The sequence below is a fragment of the Heterodontus francisci genome, chromosome 22 (assembly GCF_036365525.1).
Source record: "Heterodontus francisci isolate sHetFra1 chromosome 22, sHetFra1.hap1, whole genome shotgun sequence".
NCBI classification, from domain to species: Eukaryota; Metazoa; Chordata; class Chondrichthyes; order Heterodontiformes; family Heterodontidae; genus Heterodontus; species Heterodontus francisci.
In genome coordinates, this window is record NC_090392.1 from 79,465,702 (window position 1) to 79,486,343 (window position 20,642).

General features: G+C 44.1%; 1 protein-coding gene across 6 annotated transcripts in view; it reads left to right on the forward strand.

Annotated features, from left to right (window-relative positions):
- Nucleotides 1–397: 397 nt before the first annotated feature.
- The window catches only part of nectin1b (nectin cell adhesion molecule 1b), a 468,850-nt gene continuing 448,605 nt past the window's right edge, over nucleotides 398–20,642 (forward strand). For all 6 annotated transcript variants that reach the window (XM_068054140.1, XM_068054136.1, XM_068054139.1 and 3 more), the window contains exon 1: nucleotides 398–672. In XM_068054140.1, the coding sequence (XP_067910241.1) occupies nucleotides 606–672 (67 nt within the window). In that variant the 5' untranslated portion in view covers nucleotides 398–605. The remainder of the gene's footprint in view (nucleotides 673–20,642) is intronic.

Here is a 20,642-nt window from a genome sequence, read left to right on the forward strand (position 1 = left end):
CTCTTTGTCTCTCTCACTCACTGTCTCTCTCACTCTCACTCTCTCTTTCTCACTCTTTCACTCACTCTCACTCTCACTCTCTCTGTGGTAGGTGCTGCAGGATTGTTTTGAACAGGAATTTCTCACCCAGCGCTGACGATCTAATCGCTGATCCGAGCTCCCTCTCCACAATGATTCTCTAACTGGAAGCTCTGCAGGTAAATCATGCTGGCGGTTGCCATGGCCACAACCAGTTACTAACCCACTTTCCTCCCCCCGCCCCCGGTTCCGCCCATATTTGGCCTTTATTCCCGCCTAGTTGTGACATCAGTGATTGCGGAAAGGCCGCCTCTCCCGGCCTCTGGTTGGGAAGTGATTGACGCGGGGAGTTTGGTCCAGTTTGCGGAGGCTGGCGGCGGGGAGCGGGAGCGGGGAAGCGGTGCAGCGGCGGAGTGGCGGCGGCGGGGAAGCCGGCTCGGTATCGGGGCAGCGGAAGAGGAGCGGGCAGTGCGGCGGGATTTAGTGGATCGGTAGCCGGGGAAGCGGCCTCTCGGAGCCCGGTCCCTGCTGCAGGGTCCCCGGTTTTCCTGAGCGGCTTCTCCCTCCAGCCCCGGCTCGCCGTCAGTATGCAGCCGGGATTGTGCGCCCGGAGGACGGCTCGGCTTGTGCTGCTGCTCGTGGTGCTGCTGCCAGGTAGGAAACTGCGCCGAGTCCCGGGGAAAGGCAGCAGGGAAAGTGGGGGTCAGGGGGAGGGAGGAGGGGAAGTGGGAATCAGCAGGAAGGAGGAGGGGAGTGGGGATCATGGGGAGGGGAGTGGGGATCATGGGGAGGGGAGTGGGGATCATGGGGAGGGGAGTGGGGATCATGGGGAGGGGAGTGGGGATCAGGGGGAGGGAGGAGGAGAGTGGGAATCAGCAGGAAGGAGGAGGGGAGTGGGGATCATGGGGAGGGGAGTGGGGATCATGGGGAGGGGAGTGGGGATCATGGGGAGGGGAGTGGGGATCATGGGGAGGGGAGTGGGGATCAGGGGGAGGGAGGAGGAGAGTGGGAATCAGGAGGAAGGAGGAGGGGAGTGGGGATCAGGAGGAAGGAGGAGGGGAGTGGGGATCAGCAGGAAGGAGGAGGGGAGTGGGGATCATGGGGAGGGAGGAGGGAAGTGGAGGTCAGGAGGAGGGGGGAGGGGAGTGGGGATCAGGGGGAGGGGGGAGGAGAGTGGGGATCAGGGGGAGGGGGGAGGGGAGTGGGGATCAGGGGGAGGGAGGAGGGGAGTGGGGATCAGGGGGAGGGAGGGAGGAGGGGAGTGGAGATCAGGGGGAGGGAGGGAGGAGGGGAGTGGGGATCAGGGGGAGGGAGGGAGGAGGACAGTGGGGATCAGGGGGAGGGAGGGAGGAGGACAGTGAGGATCAGGGGGAGGGAGGGAGGAGGACAGTGGGGATCAGGGGGAGGGAGGGAGGAGGACAGTGGGGATCAGGGGGAGGGAGGGAGGAGGACAGTGGGGATCAGGGGGAGGGAGGGAGGAGGACAGTGGGGATCAGGGGGAGGGAGGGAGGAGGACAGTGGGGATCAGGGGGAGGGAGGGAGGAGGGGAGTGGGGATCAGGGGGAGGGAGGGAGGAGGACAGTGAGGATCAGGGGGAGGGAGGGAGGAGGACAGTGGGGATCAGGGGGAGGGAGGGAGGAGGGGAGTGGGGATCAGGGGGAGGGAGGAGGAGAGTGGGGGGAGGGAGGGAGGGAGGGAGAAAGGGGGTCAAGGGGAGGAAAGTGGGGGTCGGGGAGAGCGGCAGCTCCAGCAGGAATGGGGCAAAAGCCGCAGCCACTTTCTAAGCAAGTCTTTTCAGCCTCGGGTTTGATCCATTTCACAGCAGCTCCCGAGGCTTTTCCTCAACGATGAGACCAGTTAAAGCTGTTAAATATTTATTGCAATTGCATTTAATTAGAAAGCAAACAACATTTTCCAGCTAAACATACACACTCCATTATCCGTCATCTCATTCTATATCTCGCTCCATTTACAAACTGGGTTAACCGGCTCTAAATAACTAATATTGAACACAGCAATACAAATAATGAATATTGTTGAGTGGCATTGTAAGCATTCTGCTGGTCACCGAGCGGACATTGATTTGATTGAATCCATGATAATGTGTAGACAGCCCATCCCGACCGCAATCCGTCTCCTGTTCCCAACTCTCCGCTTTCAGAGTTTCTGCTCCATCTTTCTGGGAAACTCCGCACGTTTCTCTCCCTCTCTCTCTCTGTCTGTCTGTGTGATTGGAATCCGGATGATGTGTTCCAGTCCGACTGGGGTCTGGGAGGGGCTGCCTGTCACTATAAGGATCAGCCTGCCACAATCGTGGCCACATCATTTTTTAATATCTAAGATTTCTTATTAGCTCGGATCCCGTGTCCTGAAATCGATCCAAACCTGAATGAAGACACTCCGAGAAAAGATAGTTTGGAATTCAGATCATTAATTCCTATCACTGGTGTGTCTCCCTCCCATAATCTGCACTTTCTCATCCACCTTTTTTCCTTCATGTATGGAGATTTTTTTTTTCTTCCAATGTTCCCTCATTCTTGTTTTCAGATAGAATTTATGACGAATCTGTCTCCTCAGTCTGTCATTTATTAAGTATTAAAATATGTAAGACTTTACATATCTTTCAGTAATGTTTCTTGCCAAAATCAGATGTTTTGTAATCCTAATTTTTGACCCCACAGTTTTCATAGCCAGTTCTGTTAAATGGAGGGAAGTGGCTGTTTTGTGTGTCCTTACTCAGTGCTCAAAGCGTTCTGCACTGGTTCCCGATGACAACAGTGTTAAATTGAACTGATGTGTTGTGTCTTATTGCTATATTTACAAACTCCTTCAGAAAACATTTTTTTCAATGTTTGAAATGTGTACAAGAAAAATGTCCCTTTTTTTAAGTTGAGAGCAAAATTTCCTTAGTGAAAATGCTGTTTGAAGAACGCTTTAGTATCTGGGATTTGAATTTTTCTGGTCAATTTTATTAACTGCCGGCTGTGTTTTCATAATTGTATTGGGGTCTCATCTGTGCTGCATGAGTATAACTTAATAGATTGCTGTAGATATGGTTTGTGCTGTGAATGTGGCATAGGCTGTGAATGAGTTGAATTTTAAGGTAGTGGACTAGATCATTGGTCTTGTTTCCTTGTCGTTAAAAATTGTTGAGCGCACAGCTGGAATCTGAGTGTCAGCATTGTGGGTTCTTTTATGACTTTGGGAAGTTGATCAGTTTGTTGGTGTTGTACACCCTTAGGCTTTGAGGTGAAGCTGCTGTTGGACTGCAGTGTTTTTCTGCTGTGCAGCATCACCATCGTGGTGATTTTGTACGTGATTCAGTGTAACTGGCATCGGGACAAGCAACTGACACAAGCTGTAAGATTCTGAAAATGCACAAGAACAACAAATTTCTTGTGTGACAGTCAGCCAGTGATTATATATAATGTTAGTCCTTCTCTGTCATGTTTGATTGTTAGCACTGCTAAGCTGGGCATGTTCCTAGTGAAGCTGTGGGACGAGCAGGTGTTTTGGAATCCACATATAAATATTCTGCTTCAGTACCAGATTTATTTTCATTTAAGTTTTGAGAACCCACTGGTAATTGCTTGGGAGAATGGGAATAGAATTCTGCTTCTCCCAGATCCACTAAGGTCAGTAGAGAGCAGAGATTTACCACGGTCTGTTATTAAAGGCTTTACATAGCAGCATGGTATACTGACCGGGAGAGATGCTGGGATAATTCTATCCTGATATTGTGCCCTCTCTGCAGAGAGGATTGTCTTAATTCTATTCTCTTGCATGTTTTTGAAGGATTTACATTGCATTGACGCAATTCATTAATTAGCAGCCGAAGTGGAAAAAAACAAGTTTAATTTGTAAAATGGCTCTGGTAAATTTGCAACTAACCATCAAACATGTTGGAGCACTGCTCTGTAGTCTCACCCTGATGATTAAGCTGCTCAACAATGAGGCATGTTTGCATCTAAAGAGATAAAGAAAAGCAGGCTTACAGGGTCTCCTGATGCAGGCGTCACTGATTTATACCCCTCCCCATTTTGCAAACACTAAAATTGCCGCCTTTCGTAGGCCAACTCCTGGCTCCTTGGTGAGTAATGTTTCTCACAGAATCTCTGATCACAGCCACAACCAGAGATCCTGTTTAGATCTTTAATATAAATTAATTTGAGTGTTACATACCACAATGTCTTTTTATAAAAGTCGAAGTGTTCACTGCTCGTTTTATCCAGTGACAATTACTGTATCACAGTACAGTGTGTTAACAGTAACACCATTTTAACAGCCAACATAGATACAGTGTGTTTGGGTATTTTTGTGTGATGTTTACATTTGCTGCCCTGTGGTGAAATGTGTTATCACTATATTGGTAATACTTGCATTTTATAAACTTGCATCTTGTCCTGGCAGGCAGGGGGAGGGTAATAGAAAAGGAGGAGAATAACTAATCTTGCAACAGTGCCAAAGCTCTTTTTAAAAAGTACAGTTCTGCTGAACAGCTCATAGGATATCCTGCCTTGCCCTAGTTAATCTCAGCCTGTCCCAGATGCCACTGAGATGTTGTCAGATGCCGTTTCATAAGTCGGCTTGTTGATGTCTCAAGTCCCAGTTGAGCCAGTTTTCAATCTTTTGTCATCTGGTACGTTGAGTTATTCCGTCTGTCATCTTTGGGACGAGTAAAGAATAGTTGAGTATCCACATGAGTCCAAGCCATGCCTGTCTTTTTGTGGGATATGTGGAACATTCCTTGTTCCAGCCCTTCTCAAGCCCCTTCCCTCATCTCTTCCTCTAGTACATTGATGACTGTATTGGTGCTGCTTCCTGAACTGGACAATCTCATTGACTTTGTTTCCAATTACTCTACCCTTCAGGGTACTACTCTACCCACTGACCACCTCCAGGCGCGTATCCATTGTCTCTCGAGATAAGGAGGCCCAAAAAGAAAGACTCTACCCTTCACATGGTCCATCTCTGTCTCTTCCCTTCCCTTCCTTGACTTTTTTGCCTCCATTTCTGGGGATAGGCTTTATCCAAACCACAAAGCTGCTAAGATATAATGCATTAAGCGAGGAAACCATTTGGCTTGTTGTGTTTGAGGCCACTGCTCAAGTAATAAGTGGTCTGAGTGGAAAAATTCAGCTAATTGTAACTCTTTGCCAATTTCTGAGTTCACTTGTACCTGCTTGTAAAAAAAAAAAATTGTTATACATTTAAGTGCGTACCAGGTTTTTATTTAAAAAAAAAGGATCGGTTTGGCATCCTTCCATTTGCAAAAGATGGACATGCAGCAAACAATCCATTTAGCTGGGGTGTCTTCTCTTGGTGCACCTTTTGTTGATGGCTGTGAAGGCCAATCATTGACACATGTGCTGCCGCAAGTGCTGCACGTGAAGCTGCTAAGTACCGCTATGAGTTGTCGTTTTTGGCGTTGGCGCCTGTTGCCAAGCTGTAGCCACTGGTTGACATGGTAGTGCACGCCAGCCAACAGGATGTCGGGATTTCCCTCTTTTGCCAGCTAGTGACTCCCAAGTGCGATAGTCGGATGTTGAGGGCCTTCATGTTACACTGGCAAGCATCTTTGAAGCAGAGCTTTGGACGCCCCACTGGTCATCTCGCCCCAGCTGCCTTACCATACAGAAGGTCCTTGGGTATGTGACAGTCATCCATTCTGCGGATGTGTCTGATCCACCAAAGCTTCCTTTGTTTGATTAGTGCATTACACTTCGCAGCTCTGCCTCTGAGAGGACTGCCAAATCTGTTTTGAAATGAAATGGGTCTGTTCTCCATCTCTAAAAACAGAAAAGGTTGGAAATACTGCAGTCAGCATTGACACATCATGGATCAGAAACATTAACGCTGCTTCTTTCTCCACAGATGCTGCCAGATCTGCTGAGTATTTCCTGCATTTTCTGTTTTTCATTTCAGTTTTCCAGTATCTGCAGTATTTTGCTTTTATTGCACCGACTATAATCTATATTTGCCCTTTGTTCACTGTTCAAATCAGCAACAACATGCACTCAGCAAAATTCAGTGTGCCATGCTCAGTGACAGATAGTGGTACCAGAGGAACACATAAAACCATTTTCCTTTTTTACATCACACTGGTGGATTGCAGTCATCGACTGACAGTTTCACAGCCTCTGGCGAGAATGGCTGTAACACTTCAGATCTGCATCCTGCAAATTCCAATGTGCATCACTTCTCTTTTTAAGCATCTTTCAAATAGGACAGGTGGGTGAAATCATTCTTTGTACTTGGGTTTAAAAGAAACATTAAGGACTGATTTGCAATTTAGTTACTTTGGAATATTTGTAATGTCTTCAGTTTTTTTTCTAAAGATGATAGTGGTCGTCTCGGATACAGTATGTAGCATTCCCATATGATGAGCAGCCAAAGTATTTCAGATCTTTACAAATGTAGTTCGAATCTTCCGCTCAGTATGAAAGTGTCCACGGAATGCAAATTTTCTTTAAATTTTCCTTACCATCATAAACAATGTGGGGGCCCAAAGTCCTCCTTTATCCATTGGCCTCATTACCCACATCACCTCCAGCATCGACGTTTCCTCTGGGAAGCTTGGTTTCCTCTTTCATGCCAAATGCTATTTTGTACTCTCGACATCACGTCTCTCTAATGCACAGGTCTGTTCCGGGCGTGATTACTGCTCCCACATCTCGGAGACTCTTCTACATCCCCTCCCTCTCTAACGTTGAAATTAAGACTCATCGTATCTTGTTTCTCCACTATAAGGGTCCTACAATATTCAGGCTTTAAGCATCTAGTCACTGTCTTATGACTTGCCTCATCTCTTAACTCTTCAGTCTTGATGGTGTCCTGTAGTATGGGCTTTGACGAGTAGCGACTTTGCCCTTTTACAGAGATCCATATTGTATTTTCTAGAGTTCCATTCACCATAGCTGTGGTGGATACATTGCTCTGTCACTGTTTCCCATTCCTTTCACTTGATACTTTTGTGTCTCATCCCTCGTCGGTGGGTGAGGTTCAATTACTTGTGGTGGCCCAATTGATACTTCAGGTGACTGTTAGTTATGAACTGGGCTTGGTAGTGCGTGCTATCTGTCAGTGGTGTGGTTCATTACAGTTGTACATGGTCCTGGCCTTATCTGACACACAGTTGCTATACAATAATCAGTGGAAACCCTGGTGGGTTTTTTCCCCTCTTCTCGACTTGCTGAGGTCAATTGAAGCAAGTCGTTCTCCCCCTCTTCACTGCCACTTTTGACATTGACTAAGCTAGTACAGATCATAGATCAAAACTGGAATCTTCCTGGTCTGCATCTGAACAATTAGAGAGCACTACATATGAAGAAATCCTTCATATGATAGTCTTAGAGTGAGAGACTGCGTAGTGTGGAGCCTCTTTGAGAAGGTTCATTTGGACAGTGGGATGTTCTTCAACACAACTAGAATCCAAACTAGTGAAGTCGCCAATGTAATAAGTTGGTTGCAGCTAGGAAGCATTCCCACTCTCACATCATTTATGTTTCTTTCTATTTTGGAGTGTAATATTGTACCACTGTACTTTTTGCTGTTCTTTGGGAAATGGCCACTGCACTACAGAAAATACTGAGCCTGTAAGGCACTTCCAATTAGTGCAGTTTATTGTGAGGAAGTGGCTTGTAAACAAGTATCCAGGTCAGTAAATGACTAAACTCCATTGAGGCATAAGGAATGTTATCGTCTCCCTGGCGAACTGCAGTTCGAACCTAAAAGCAAATTGTTGTCTCTTCATTAGAGTCTGCATGATGTGAGACTGCGTTTAGCCTTCTGAGTCCTCCAGTACAGGAACAGATGAATTGATATGCAACAGGCATTGAGAGATGTTTAGGCCAACAATAGATGCATAGCTGAGAGTACAGACCAGATGTATAGTGGTCACAGGTACACAGACACCCATGTGGTGTACACAGATTGCTGATGTTGTTATGGACACATGAAACACTTTCACAGAAGGAAACAATAGTTGCCTGAATATCAGACAGACATGAATGCAGAAGGGACCGATACAAGTGAACTATGAACATATATGGGAAAGTTGCAGACAAAGTGATATTATCATGATATTGGAGAGCTTGACGAGGCAGATGCTGAGAGCTTGTTTTTCCCTTGCCTGGAGAATTTAGAACTAAAGGGTCATAAAAGGGTTCAACCAGTTAGGAGTCAGATGAGAAATTTCTTTCCTGAGTTGTCAGTCTTTGGAATTCTGTATGCCACAGGGCTGCTCAGTCGCACTGTATATTCAAGACAGATCAGTTGATTCCCAAATATCTAAGGATGTGGGAATAGAGTGGGAAAGTGGAGTTGATGTAGATGTTCAGCCATGCTCTTGTTGATTGGTGGAGCAGGTTTGGGACTGCATAACCTACTCCTTGTTCTTATCACCCACAACACTTGTGTCTACCCTGAATCTTAGCTGACAGCGATTGTATCTGCTATGCTGTAGGGCTTCTCTATATTTTCAACTGTATAAGTAGGCACATATAAGTATATATGGGTTTTGTGTGTGGCTCTTTACTGAGCAGTTAAAACCAAATAGCGATTGATGGTATAGCCTGTGTCCCCCATCAGGTGGGAGAGTGCACGCAGGCTGACTGCAAATCTGTTTTTCTGATGTTCCTGCTGAGGTGTAGTGGCAACTGTCTGGCAGAATTGAAAGTTTTCTGTTTCCTAGACTGATGGTGTGGTGGAAGCGTTCACACTTCAGTGAAACAGTAGTTAATGATTATACTTGCCCTACCAGTAGCTGTAACCATAGTCACTACTGGATCTCCCTCCTTAACAGTACTGTGGGCGTACCTACACCACTCGGACTGCAGTGGTTCAAGAAGGTGGCTCACCACCACCTTAGGGCAATTAGGGATGGGCAATAAATGCTGGCCGAGCCAGCGTCGCCCACATCCCAAAGAACAGTGTCCCTTTTAAGAGTATATTATTGTAGTGGTAGATTGAAGACCTCCATTATGCTGCAAGTGTACAGAGAGCTGATTTCTCAATTTAATTTATGATGGGAAGTGGTGAAAACAAATTGCAGAGGTCATTAACAGGTTTGTTTCTATAATCATTTAATCTGTTAGAGCCTCCCGTGGGGCTACTGATTTGCTTATTAAAGAATATGGATTACTTTCTAAATTTAAAAAAAAAAGCCCTGGAATAGACAACCAGAATTCACAGGCTACCTGTTGCTTGTAGGTTTTGTTTTGTGGTTGGACATGGTGACCAACTGGCCGGTCCCATCCCTGTCCTGTAGGTCTGTTTCATACCTGGTGTATAGATCGTGTGGAAGTTTGAGATAAAATGCTTGAACTAATTGAGGGGTTGAGGTCAAGGTCGGGAACATATGTTCCCAGCTGCCACCTCTTTGTTTAAAGCTTTGAAAGAAATGGGTTTAATGTGCTTCTTTGAACAAAATCATTCTAAAAGCTTCATGGGTTTATACAGTGATGGCAATACAAATATTGGGAGTGAAGGCAGCTTTTCTGTTTCTGGTTGCCTTTATGCACTTTTCACCAGCCTTTGCTTTGTTTTGGCCAGCTAGTTATCTGATATGCTTGGAAACCCATCAGCAGCTTGGAGTCTCTGACCCGCATTACTGGGAAATATAGATCAGCAAAATTTCTGTTAGCCTGGTCTGGGTGCACATTCTCTCCAAAGAGCTGCACAGCCCATTTACCCAGGTTCAAAGAACCTAGGGTCGGGTTGGCAGAGCAAGTGTGCCTCGAGGTACTGCTCGACTTTAACCAGCTGAAACTGAGCAGCTTCTCCGTACATACCATTGAGCACCTTGCTGCCTGTCTAGGACCAATGTACCCAGTAGAGTGTTGGCTTGCTGTGTTTTCTGGGGCTGAGTGAGAAGAATTTGACTTCCCCCCCCCCCACCCCCACACCCCCCCCCCAACTCCCTGCCCTTTATAACCAGTGAAGGGTCTCCTACACTAGGTTCCTATAATGAGACGGTGTCTCTCATCAGTCATTATTAGTGCTCTGCAATACTGTGCCATCTTGGAGCCACCTCCCACTCAAGGAGTCTAGTCACCTGAGTTGATAGACAATGGGTGCAGGTTTGAATTCCCTCTTGGTTGGCAACAGGAGCTTCTCTCAAGCAGCACAGTTCACCATTAAGTATGAGTGCATAATCACTGTCCTTGACCACAGCTTGGACCTGCACCACATAACACAGAATAGTGGTTCCACTAGCTGCCGACATAGAGCTTCAGCCTTGGCTGCTTGCCTATCTGCAGCCAGTCATGGTAGGCGTTATCTTCTGCATATAGTTTGTATTTTCATACCTCTCTTCAGGTAATGCTTTCCAGCAATTGTCAGCCCAAGTCTCAGTTTCCTCAGCCATTACAGGATGGACATCTGCCAGGAGTGTGAAGATGGGACTTCTGGTGGGAAGCACATGTTATGCCAGCCACTTTGGTGCCAGCTTTGGAGCAGGAATGACCCCTAAATTGCAAAACTACATCTTTTTACTTAAAGAAAACACCTTGCTCACATGCAGTTGTCTGTCTTTCGGCTGCTGTAGAGGCAGCTTTTGCAATAAAAGGGCCATTTGACACATCGGGTCCCTAAGGCAGTATTAAAAAGTCCCAATCAGACAATGAAAATTGTCTGAAACTGTTTCGCTTTGCTCACATCTAGCATTTTAGTAATTAGTGTTATTAAAATTAGCCCTTCTGACCCTGACAATTTGATGGAAGGTGGTTAATTATTAAATTGCTTGTTATTATGGAGTAATAAAGAGCTGTCCCCCCCCCCCAAAATAAAGGTAGGGGATCACTTCAGTCTGATTTGTCATTGTAAATTAATTATATACAATAACTAACTAAAGACTAGCAACTGTTTGGCATGTAGAATAATAGATGCTATTAATTTTGAGTTGCCGGCTGCAATTTAAGCCATGTTTTCATAAATGTACTGGATATATGGTAGTGAATTACAAGTTGGAATCTACTTGAGGTTTAGTTCTAGGAATAGCTGATTGTGATGAGGCGATAATCCTTAATAGCTTCTAAGGAAAAATTGGGCTTAATTGTGGAATAGGATTAGTGGGTGAGGCATAATTAACTAGGAGATGAAAATTTAATTTAGTTCCCATTTTAAAGTGATCTACTCTGTCCTTATTTTTATAATTTTTATTTAATGGTTTATTTAACTGTTAAATAGCAAAATGTAGGTCAATTTGGGAATTGGGTAGAGCTGGGAGAGAGAAAACTGAGGTGGTAAAGTGCCACTACTAGCTAGAGGGTGGAATTACTGTGACATGCTTACATGGCAAGTTTCCACAATAAAATGTGGACATAGAAATTAATGGAAAAAGTTGACAGGAAGTGCAAACAGACGCAAGATTTTTAATATATTATGGGTAGATTGTTTTAAATCTTTATAATAAAATAGTAATGTCTGATGTGGTTAAACTTTCTTTATATATATATATATATATAACAGCCTGTGATGCTACTTATGGAAAGTTGGAAGCTATTATAAAGTATTTACAGCGCAGTAGCAGGTCATTCAGCGCAACAGATCCATGTGATGTTTATGCCCCGCTCAAGTCTCCTCCTACCCCTCTCCATCGAAGGCCATCAACATATCCTTCTATTCCTTTCTCCCTCATGTATGTATCTAGCTTCCTCTTAAATGTATCTACGCTATTTGTCTCAACTATTTCTTGTGGTAGCAATTTCTACATTCTCACCACTCTCTGGGGTTTCTCCTGAATTCCCTATTGGATTTATTAGTGACGATCCTTCTATTTATATACTCTCAAGTTCTGGTCTCACCCGGAAGTAGAAACATCATCTTTCCGTCTACCCGATCAAACCCTTTTGTAACCTTGAAGATTGATATCGGACCATCCGGCAGTTTTCTCTTTTATTTTTTCCTAGAGGAGAAAAGCCCCAACCTGTTCAATCTTTCCTGATGGGTATAACCTTTCAGTTATCATTCTAGTAATTTTTTTTTTGCACCTCTCCAATTCCCGTAAATCCTTCTTAGAATATGGAGACCAGTACAGTTCACAGTACTCCACAGTACTGATCTATAGGTTCTATATAAGTTCTATGTTCTATCCCAGCACCCCAGTGCTTTGTTTGCTTTTTTTTTGTGGCCTTATTAACAGTGCTGCTACTTCTAGTGATCTGTGTATCTGTACGCTCGGATCCCTGTACCACATTTAGACGCTTAATTTCCATGGAGTATGTGACCTCCTTATTCTTTCCAAAATGTATTACCTCACACTTATCTGTATTGAAGGTCATTTGCCAATTACACCTGCATTCTGCAAGTTTGTTAAAGTCTTCCGTCTTCTGCTGTAATAACGAGCATAAGAACAGGTGCGTTGTGCAGTGTAACACACGAGCTACTCTGAGGGCAGACGGACTTTTTTCTACTTTTTCATTTCAAAATGTAATACACATTTGCATGTGTGACAGGAATGAGCCAGATAAATTTGTTTCCATGTATGCTAGTCAAACTCCTGTGATATTGCTCATGGGGCTGAGTAGAACCATAGTAGTTTTCAAGGCCGGTGACCCAACCTGGACCTGACAGGACCCAATGACGTCTGTCGGGTTCGGGCACGGGTCAGGCCGGGTCGGACACCCTCTATCACCACCTCTAAGTGGCTCCAATGTTAATATACTTTTTGGACTTGAAAGGTGGTTTTGTTACAGTTATTTTAAGTTTGCGCAGATAAGCAACAAAGTGAAAAATGGTTTTTCACCGATGGGTCGGGCACCGGGAAAAAAATGAAAGGACTCTGGTCGGGCTCGGGGTTGGAAGTGGTTCTGTCGGGTTCGGGTGTAGTTTTATTTGCAGTCCTGAGCTGGCCTTTAAGTAGGTTACCCATGAAATGTAGTAGTATTATAAGATGTAGCTGTGTTTTAAAGTGGCAAAGTCTAATAAAGATCAAAGTTTAATTGTTTGGGGGAACTTTTGGGAGTTAAATTAGCACTGCATTGTTCTTCAGGCTTCAAGTTGGAAGCCAAAAAGGAATGCCTTACATTTTTCATTAAAGTACAGTTGCTATTTTTTTAAGCAGTAGATTACAGACAGTCTGGCTGATGATAAGGTATTTTGTGTGGTTTGAGAGGAAGTTTTGCTGTAATTGTACAGGGCTTTGATGAGACCACACCTGGAGTAATGTGTACAGTTTTGGTCCCCATACCTAAGGAAGTATATACTTGTCTTAGAGGGGCTGCAACAAAGATTTACTAGTTTTACTCCTGGAATGCGAGGGTTGTCTTAAGAGGAGAGATTGAGTAGAATTAACCTATAAACTCTCAAGTTCAGAAGAATGAGAGGTGATCTGATTGAGAGGGCTTGACAGGGTAGCTGCTTATGGGCTGTTTCTAGAACTGGGGGGCATAGTCTCAGGAAAAGGGGTCGAGTTGAGAAGAGGGTTGTGAATCTTTGGAATTCTCTACCACAGATGGCTGTATATTCAAGGCTGAGATTAATTGATTTTTGGACACCTAAGGGAATCGAGGGATATGGGGATAGTGCAGGAAGGTGGAGTTGAGGTAGAATACTAACCATGATCTTATTGAATAGCAAAGTAGCCTCAAGGGGTAGTATGGCCTACTCCTGCTATTTCTTATATTCTTTTTCTCTGTTCTAAACAGCTGGCTATCTCTCTCTTTAAAAACAAGATCATTAGAAATTTGCTTCTAGTCTAATCAAGTGCAAGAGATTTGCCTAGAATAAATTTGCCTATAATATCCCCCAACCCATATCACGTTTAAAAAAAAAAAAAATTGGCCTTTTGTCTCATTGCTGTTTTGTCCTTGCTGAGGGCAAATTGTTTACCACATTTCCTACATTACAACAGTGAGTGCGCTTGAAATGTATTTAATTGGTTGGAAAACACTTTGGGTCCTGAGGTCAGGAAGGGAGCTCTATAACGGAAGCTCGTTCTTTCATCTTTTTAATTGTGACGTGAAGGAGGTGAGTTCTGCATGTGTCATACCACCTTTATGGTGAGCAAACATCTGGTGGCATTGTTCGTGTTAACTCAAACAATACACTGTTTTAGAAGAACAGAAATGCAATAATGCACAATGTATTATCTTGCTAACATGGTATTGTGCTCTTTCAAGGCAATTGTCTAATTACAGTTGGTTATCAGTAAGGTTTGTCTTGTAAGGTTTGTTGGTTATCAAAGTTTAATTATTTTGTTTTGTTGAGGGCCAATATAAGTTGGCTACTGATCCTCCAATGTCTCAAATTTAAAATTCTGATATTGGTCTGTTGCTATTTCTATCTTTGTAACCTCCTGCCAGCATTACAGTCCCCACTTGGAGTTGTGTTTAATTATATGCGCTCAAGTAAGGCCACATTAACGCCTCTGCCTGCATATAAAGAGACATGTACTGAAATTGTGTGGCGGTTGAGTTTAGAGGTATATGCATGTAATGTTTCACTCCTAAATAAACACAAGACTGAGTAAAGATTGGCTCCAGTATCCTCCTTCACCAACTGCCTTTCTCGGATTTAATTCATACTCTGGACTCATTTTTCCTGACTGGCCTCGTATGTGAGTCTCCTCCCTTCGTCCCAGCATTGGTGGCTGTACTTTCAGCTACCTAGACCCCACAATCTGAAATTCTCTCTTTTAACTCGTCTTCCTCTCTACTACCTCTTCCGACTCATCCTCGGTTCTCTAATATACCCTCCATTGGCTTGGTGTCAGTAACAATCACTCTTTGTGGAGGACTTTCTCAAATCTTAAATTTGCATTTAGCTGGTTTGAGTCTGTGACATTGTTCTACACGCTCACTTTAATTTAAAGTAATATTCTGAATTTACTTTTTTAGTTTACCACCTTGCACACATCGAAGATCTTGGGTACTTTTTCCAAGGTGAAAAATCTTGAGTTTCTCATAATGTTACTAGGTATCAATATTGTGTCTCTTTTCTGCTTCCATGACTTGTGTCTCAGTGCCTAGCACTGGACATAGATCTTGAGGTTAGTCTGCCAAGCACACTATACAAAAGCAAAATACTGCAGATGATGGAAATCTGAAACTGAAGCAGAAAGTGCAGGTCTGGCAGCATCTGTGGAGAGAAAGAGTTAACATTTCGGGTCAGTGACCTTTCATCAGAATTGGTTTTTCAGGGGGAGACAGGTTAGAGTGAGTGAGGGGAATGGAGAAATTGAGATGGCTGATGTCTCGCCAACAGTTATCAATGAAAAGATCAAGAGCGAGTAAGAGGCCAGAGGGAGGTGTCCAGGTAGAGGGAGAATGCCGGAGGTGGGTGAATGGGTCTGCTGGTCAGGGGGAGGACTCCTGGTCAAAGAAGTGAGCCCGGAGGCGAAGGCGACGGAAGAAGAGCTCAATGTCATGCTGAAAGGTCGCTGGCCTGAAACGTTAACTCCGCTTCTCTCTCCACAGATGCTTCCAGAGCTGCTGAGTATTTACAGCAAGTTCTGTTTTTGTTTTTGTTTTTCTGTGACTTGCACTGTTCACTTTTCCACAGTCATTTGTTTAGATGGTAGCAAGAGGTTTGAAAAAGAAATAGGCATATAAGTGGACAAAACTATACCAGATAGAGTTCAGTGTGCGATTAGCCAGTACGGATCAGTGAAAGACAAATTAGAATATTTTCTCTATGGCGTGAGACTAGGAGCAGCGAAGGATCAAAGGGATTTAGGAGTCCAGGTACATGCATCACTGAAAGCGAGTGCATGGGTACAAATAGTGATCACAAAGGCTAATCAGCTGTTGAGCCTTCTGTCAAAGGGGTTGGAATATAAAGGGGAAGAAGTTGGGCTCAGTTGTACAGGGCCTTCCTCAAACCTCATCTCAAGAACTCTGTTCAGTTTTGGGCTCTAAATCTCAGGAGAGATATATTGGCCTCAGAAAGCATGCAGTGCAGGTTCACGAGAACGATAGCAGGATTAAAGGGTGAGACCATGAAGGCAGATTGTGTAAATATGTCATTTATTTCATTGAGTTTAGAAGATTGAAGGATGACCTACTCAAGATCGTTAAAGTGATCTTGATTTAATAGGGCAGATACAGACAAACTATTTGCATTGGTTTGGAGGAGTCCAGAGCAAGAGGCATAATCTTAATTAGAGCTCAGTTACTCAGGAGTAAAATCAAGAAGCATTTTGTCACACAAAGGGTAGTGGAAGTCTGGAAAATGGCTTTTGGATGCTGCGTTAATTTAACTTTTCAAGACTGAGATAGATAGATAGATTTTTGTTGAGGTAAGGGTATTGAGGGTTGTGCAGCAAAGGCGGGTCAATGGAACTGAGATACAGATCACCTTGTTGCATCTTAATTGTCTCCAGTTGCTCCTTAATGCCTACCTCTTTGGCTGTGTTTTGGTGTTAAACTTTCTTTGCTCATGTGAAGCACTTTTACGAGATAAAGGTGCCATATAAATGCACGTTGTTGTTTATATGGTTATGTACCGGCTTTGAAATTTTGCAGTTTTTTTTTGTTTGAGTTTTATTCCATTTTAGGGATAATTTGGGAATTGAATGACCTTTTACAGAAGGGATTTGCAGTTAAAGATCGAAAGTGCAGAGAGGTTCTTATTGCATGTTGTGAATTATAACACATCTAACTTCAGTGAATACTGTAGCGTCATTGGGAGTAAAGGAAAAATCTGCTCACGTGGTTGACAAACTGTCCAAACTTTGCACAGGGTTTTGCACTTGTTATTTTAAGAAAGGAAAAAATCTCTGGAAAATCCAGCATTAATGATGCTGAGAATTACTTTAATCCTTTTTCCTTTTGTGACCTGCCTGAAATTCCAATGTTCAGTGGATTACTGGTGCAGTAACTGCCCCCTGCTTCAGCTCAGGGTCTCACAGCACGGTCACATTGTCCAAAGTCTTTTGTGCTGTCTGTGTATACCATGAGTAGAAACCTATCAATGTGTAGGAAGTTAAAATGAAATTGTATTGTAACCCAAGGTTCTTTTACTATGTTCCCAGTTTTAGTTGCTTACACAATGTAAATTATGACTTGGTAAAAGTAGGAATTAGTTCATCTTTTCCCTCCTCAACTGGCCTGTGATTTTTTTTTTTGCCAGAAAATGTTGAGCTTGTTTCTTCACTGAAGTGTAACGCTTATGTTGGCTCTTCCTCCTCTGGCCTCCTATCTTTTGAAAGTTTGTCTAAACGGTATCTTTAAATGCTTGATTAGCATTGTGGTGTCTAGGAACACATCAAAGCGAACGAGGAGCACTAATCTATCCAGGAAACAGCAGGGCATCAAAACTGCCCTCGTCAGGGTTGCACGTTCTCCGCAAAATGACCTGAGGGGATAAGAGGAGGTTGGACACCACTATCAAAGACTTTGCTTTGTAACGTTAATGGTGCCGGTTTGCCCTGTAACAAATGAAATGCAGAACAATATCCCCAGTTGTTACAGAAGATGATGGATTTTTGTAAAGAGGACGAGGTCTGCTAATGACGACAGTCTGCTGATTTTTGGAAGGCTTGGAATAATTGCTCCAGTTTCACTCTGTGCAAGCCATAAGTTGTGTAACACCAATATTTAGTTGCTGGTTGGATAATTGGTGGTGAGCAGTTCATTGTGTCAGTGGCACTGAGCAGTGTGAGGGTGTGCTGGTGAGAGTGAGAACACTAACGCAAGCTCCACTACAGCTTAATTATTAACTTACTGTCAGTCTGCTAACACCAGGCTATTTAATACTTGACCATCAAACTACAAGAGAATGAGAGCCTGATAATATTGAACTTCCCTGGTTCAGGCAATTACAGGAATTAGCACAGTTTAATGACGAACGCAGCTGCTCCACTGGCTTCCTTGGACCTCACCAGCGGTCCTGGCAGTCTGAGATAAACACAAAGTATAACTTTACAGCAAGTCAATTTGTCACCACCCCATAATCTCCCTGATACCATGACAAATTTTATTTTTTTGGGCACTGTGATTGGCTTCTGTAGGAGTCTTTTGTTTTTTGAAAGATTTTTTTAAATGAATTGAATTGATAGGATATAAAAACCTACCTCCATAGTCCCTCATTTGTCATATTTGATCAATGTTTTTCCATAATCTTGCAGTAATGCCATATTAATCCACCCACCCAACTGTCCCTTCTGGCTCAGTTTGAGTAATTTTTTTTGTCTCAATTCTTTTTCCCCAGTTGCCATCTCAGTAATTTCAGAGTGTTATCTATGTTTATAATATACAGCTTTTATCGGAGAGCGAGTAGCTTCTGCCTGGCTGAATATCCAAGTGTTTAAGCCACATTTAGTCTAGTAATTTCTGCTTGGTTTGCAATTTCCCTTTGCACATAGAATTTGACTCTCTCTTTTCACCTTTTCCAATTCTGAATCATACGTTCTTAATTTTTTTTGGGCATTGAAGTGAAATGTATCTATCAACCCCTCAAAAAAGGTTTAAGTGCCTCCAATGGTATCTCCAGAGAATTGTAGCTTTCTCATTGAACTGAAGCATTCATTCTTTTGTTTCATTTTACATGAATGCTACCAACCTGGATGACTGTGTATGAGAGAGAGATGTAGGAGCCAAGGCTGAAGCATTTGCACCCAACTTCAGCCAGAAGTGCCAAGTGGATGATCCATCTCTGCCTCCTCCTGAAGTCCCCAGCATCACAGATGCCAGTCTTCGCTAATTCAATTCACTCTGTGTGATATCAAGAAACGACTGAAGGCACTGGATACTGCAAAGGCTATGGGCCCTGACAACATTCCAGCAATAGTACTGAAGACCTGTGCTCCAGAACTAGCTGCACCCTTAAACAAGCTGTTCCAGTACAGCTACAACACTGGCATCTACCCGACAATGTGGAAAATTGCCCAAGTAAGTCCTATGCACAAAAAGCAGGACAAATCCAACCCGGCCATTTACTGTCCTATCGGACTACTCTTGATCATCAAAGTGAAGGAAGGAGTCGTCAACAGTGCTATCAAGCGGCACTTGCTCAGCAATAGCCTGCTCAGTGGCGCTCCGTTTGGGTTCCACCAGGGTCACTCAGCTCCTGACATTACATTTTTGTTCCAAGCATGGACAGAAGAGCTGAACTCCAGAGGTGAGGTGCGAGTGACTGCCCTTGACATCAAGGCAGCAAGGAGCCCTAGCAAAACTGGAGTTAATGGGAATCAGGAGGCAGACTCTCCGCTGGTTGGAGTCATACCTGCCACAAAGGAAGGTGGTTGTTGAAGGTCAATCATCTCAGTCCCAGGACATCACTGCAGGAGTTCCTCAGGGTAGTGTCCTAGGCTCAACCATCTTCAGCTGCATCATCAATGACCTTCCCTCCATCATAAGGTCAGAAGTGGGGATGTTCGCTGATTGAACAGTATTCAGAACCATTTGCAACTCCTCAAATACTGAAGCAGTCTCTGTCCATATGTGGCAAGACCTGGACAATATCCAGGCTTGGGCTGATAAGTGGCAAGTTACATTCGTGCCACGCAAGTGCCAGGCAATGACCGTCTCCAGCAAGAGAGAATCGCACAATCGCTCCCCTCTTGATATTCAATGGCATTGCGTTCGCTGAATGCCCCACTATCAACATCCTGGGGGTCGTCATTGACCAGAAACTGAACTGGACCAGCCATATAAATGCTATGGCTACAAGAGCAGGTCAGAGGCTAGGAATCCTGCAGTGAGTAACTTATCTCCTGTCTCCCCAATGCCTGTCCACCATCTGCAAGTCAGGAGTGTGATGGAATACTCTTCACTTGCCTGGTTGAGTGCAGCTCCAACAACACTCAAGAAGTTCGACACCATCCAGGATAAAGCAGCCGCTTGATTGGCACCCCATTTACCACTTTCAACATTCACTCCATTTACCACCAACGCACAGTGGCAGCAGTGTGTACCATCTACGAGATGCACTGCAGCACCTTCCAAACCCACGACCTCTACCGCATAGAAGGACAAGGGCAGCAGATGCATGGGAACACCACCACCTGCAAGTTCCGCTCCAGGCCACGCACCATCCTGACTTGGAACTATATCGCCGTTCCTTCACTGTCGCTGGGTCAAAATCCTGGAACTCCCTTCCCAACAGCACTGGGCGTACCTACACCCCAAGGATTGCAGCAGTTCAAGAAGGCAGCTCACCACCACCTTCTCAATGGCAGTTTAGGATGGGCAATAAATGCTGGCCTGGCCAGCGACACCCACATCCCATCAACTAATAAAAAAAGGATGTAGTAGCCATTGCCTGCTTTTGAGTGTAAGACGAGGGGATTCAACATGGCGCTATGCTGTAGAGTACTGATCACTTTCTTTAGTAACATTGAGTTTTCTTTTAGAGAGAGCAGTAAAAGATGTATTTCAGAAGTAGCTTGGAGTAACTGTAAAGTCTTGTGTGGTCACCGCATTTTCATATTCCCATTATCCTTCATTAGTTCCCTCTGCCTACTTTGCTGATCTCTTGATATTCACCCCTCTCTCCTGTCCAGGTCAGCCTTGGTTATTTGGGCTATCCACTTCTTTAAAAAAAAAATTCTCCTCCCCCTAGCAAACCCTTCACTCTCTCAAAACTAGGTTTGTTTTTACTCCTGGTTGTGCTAGCCTAGTGTTTAGCTCTAGAGAAAAATACCAAACCGGCTGTCAACTCCACCAGTGTTGATCCTCCAGTTT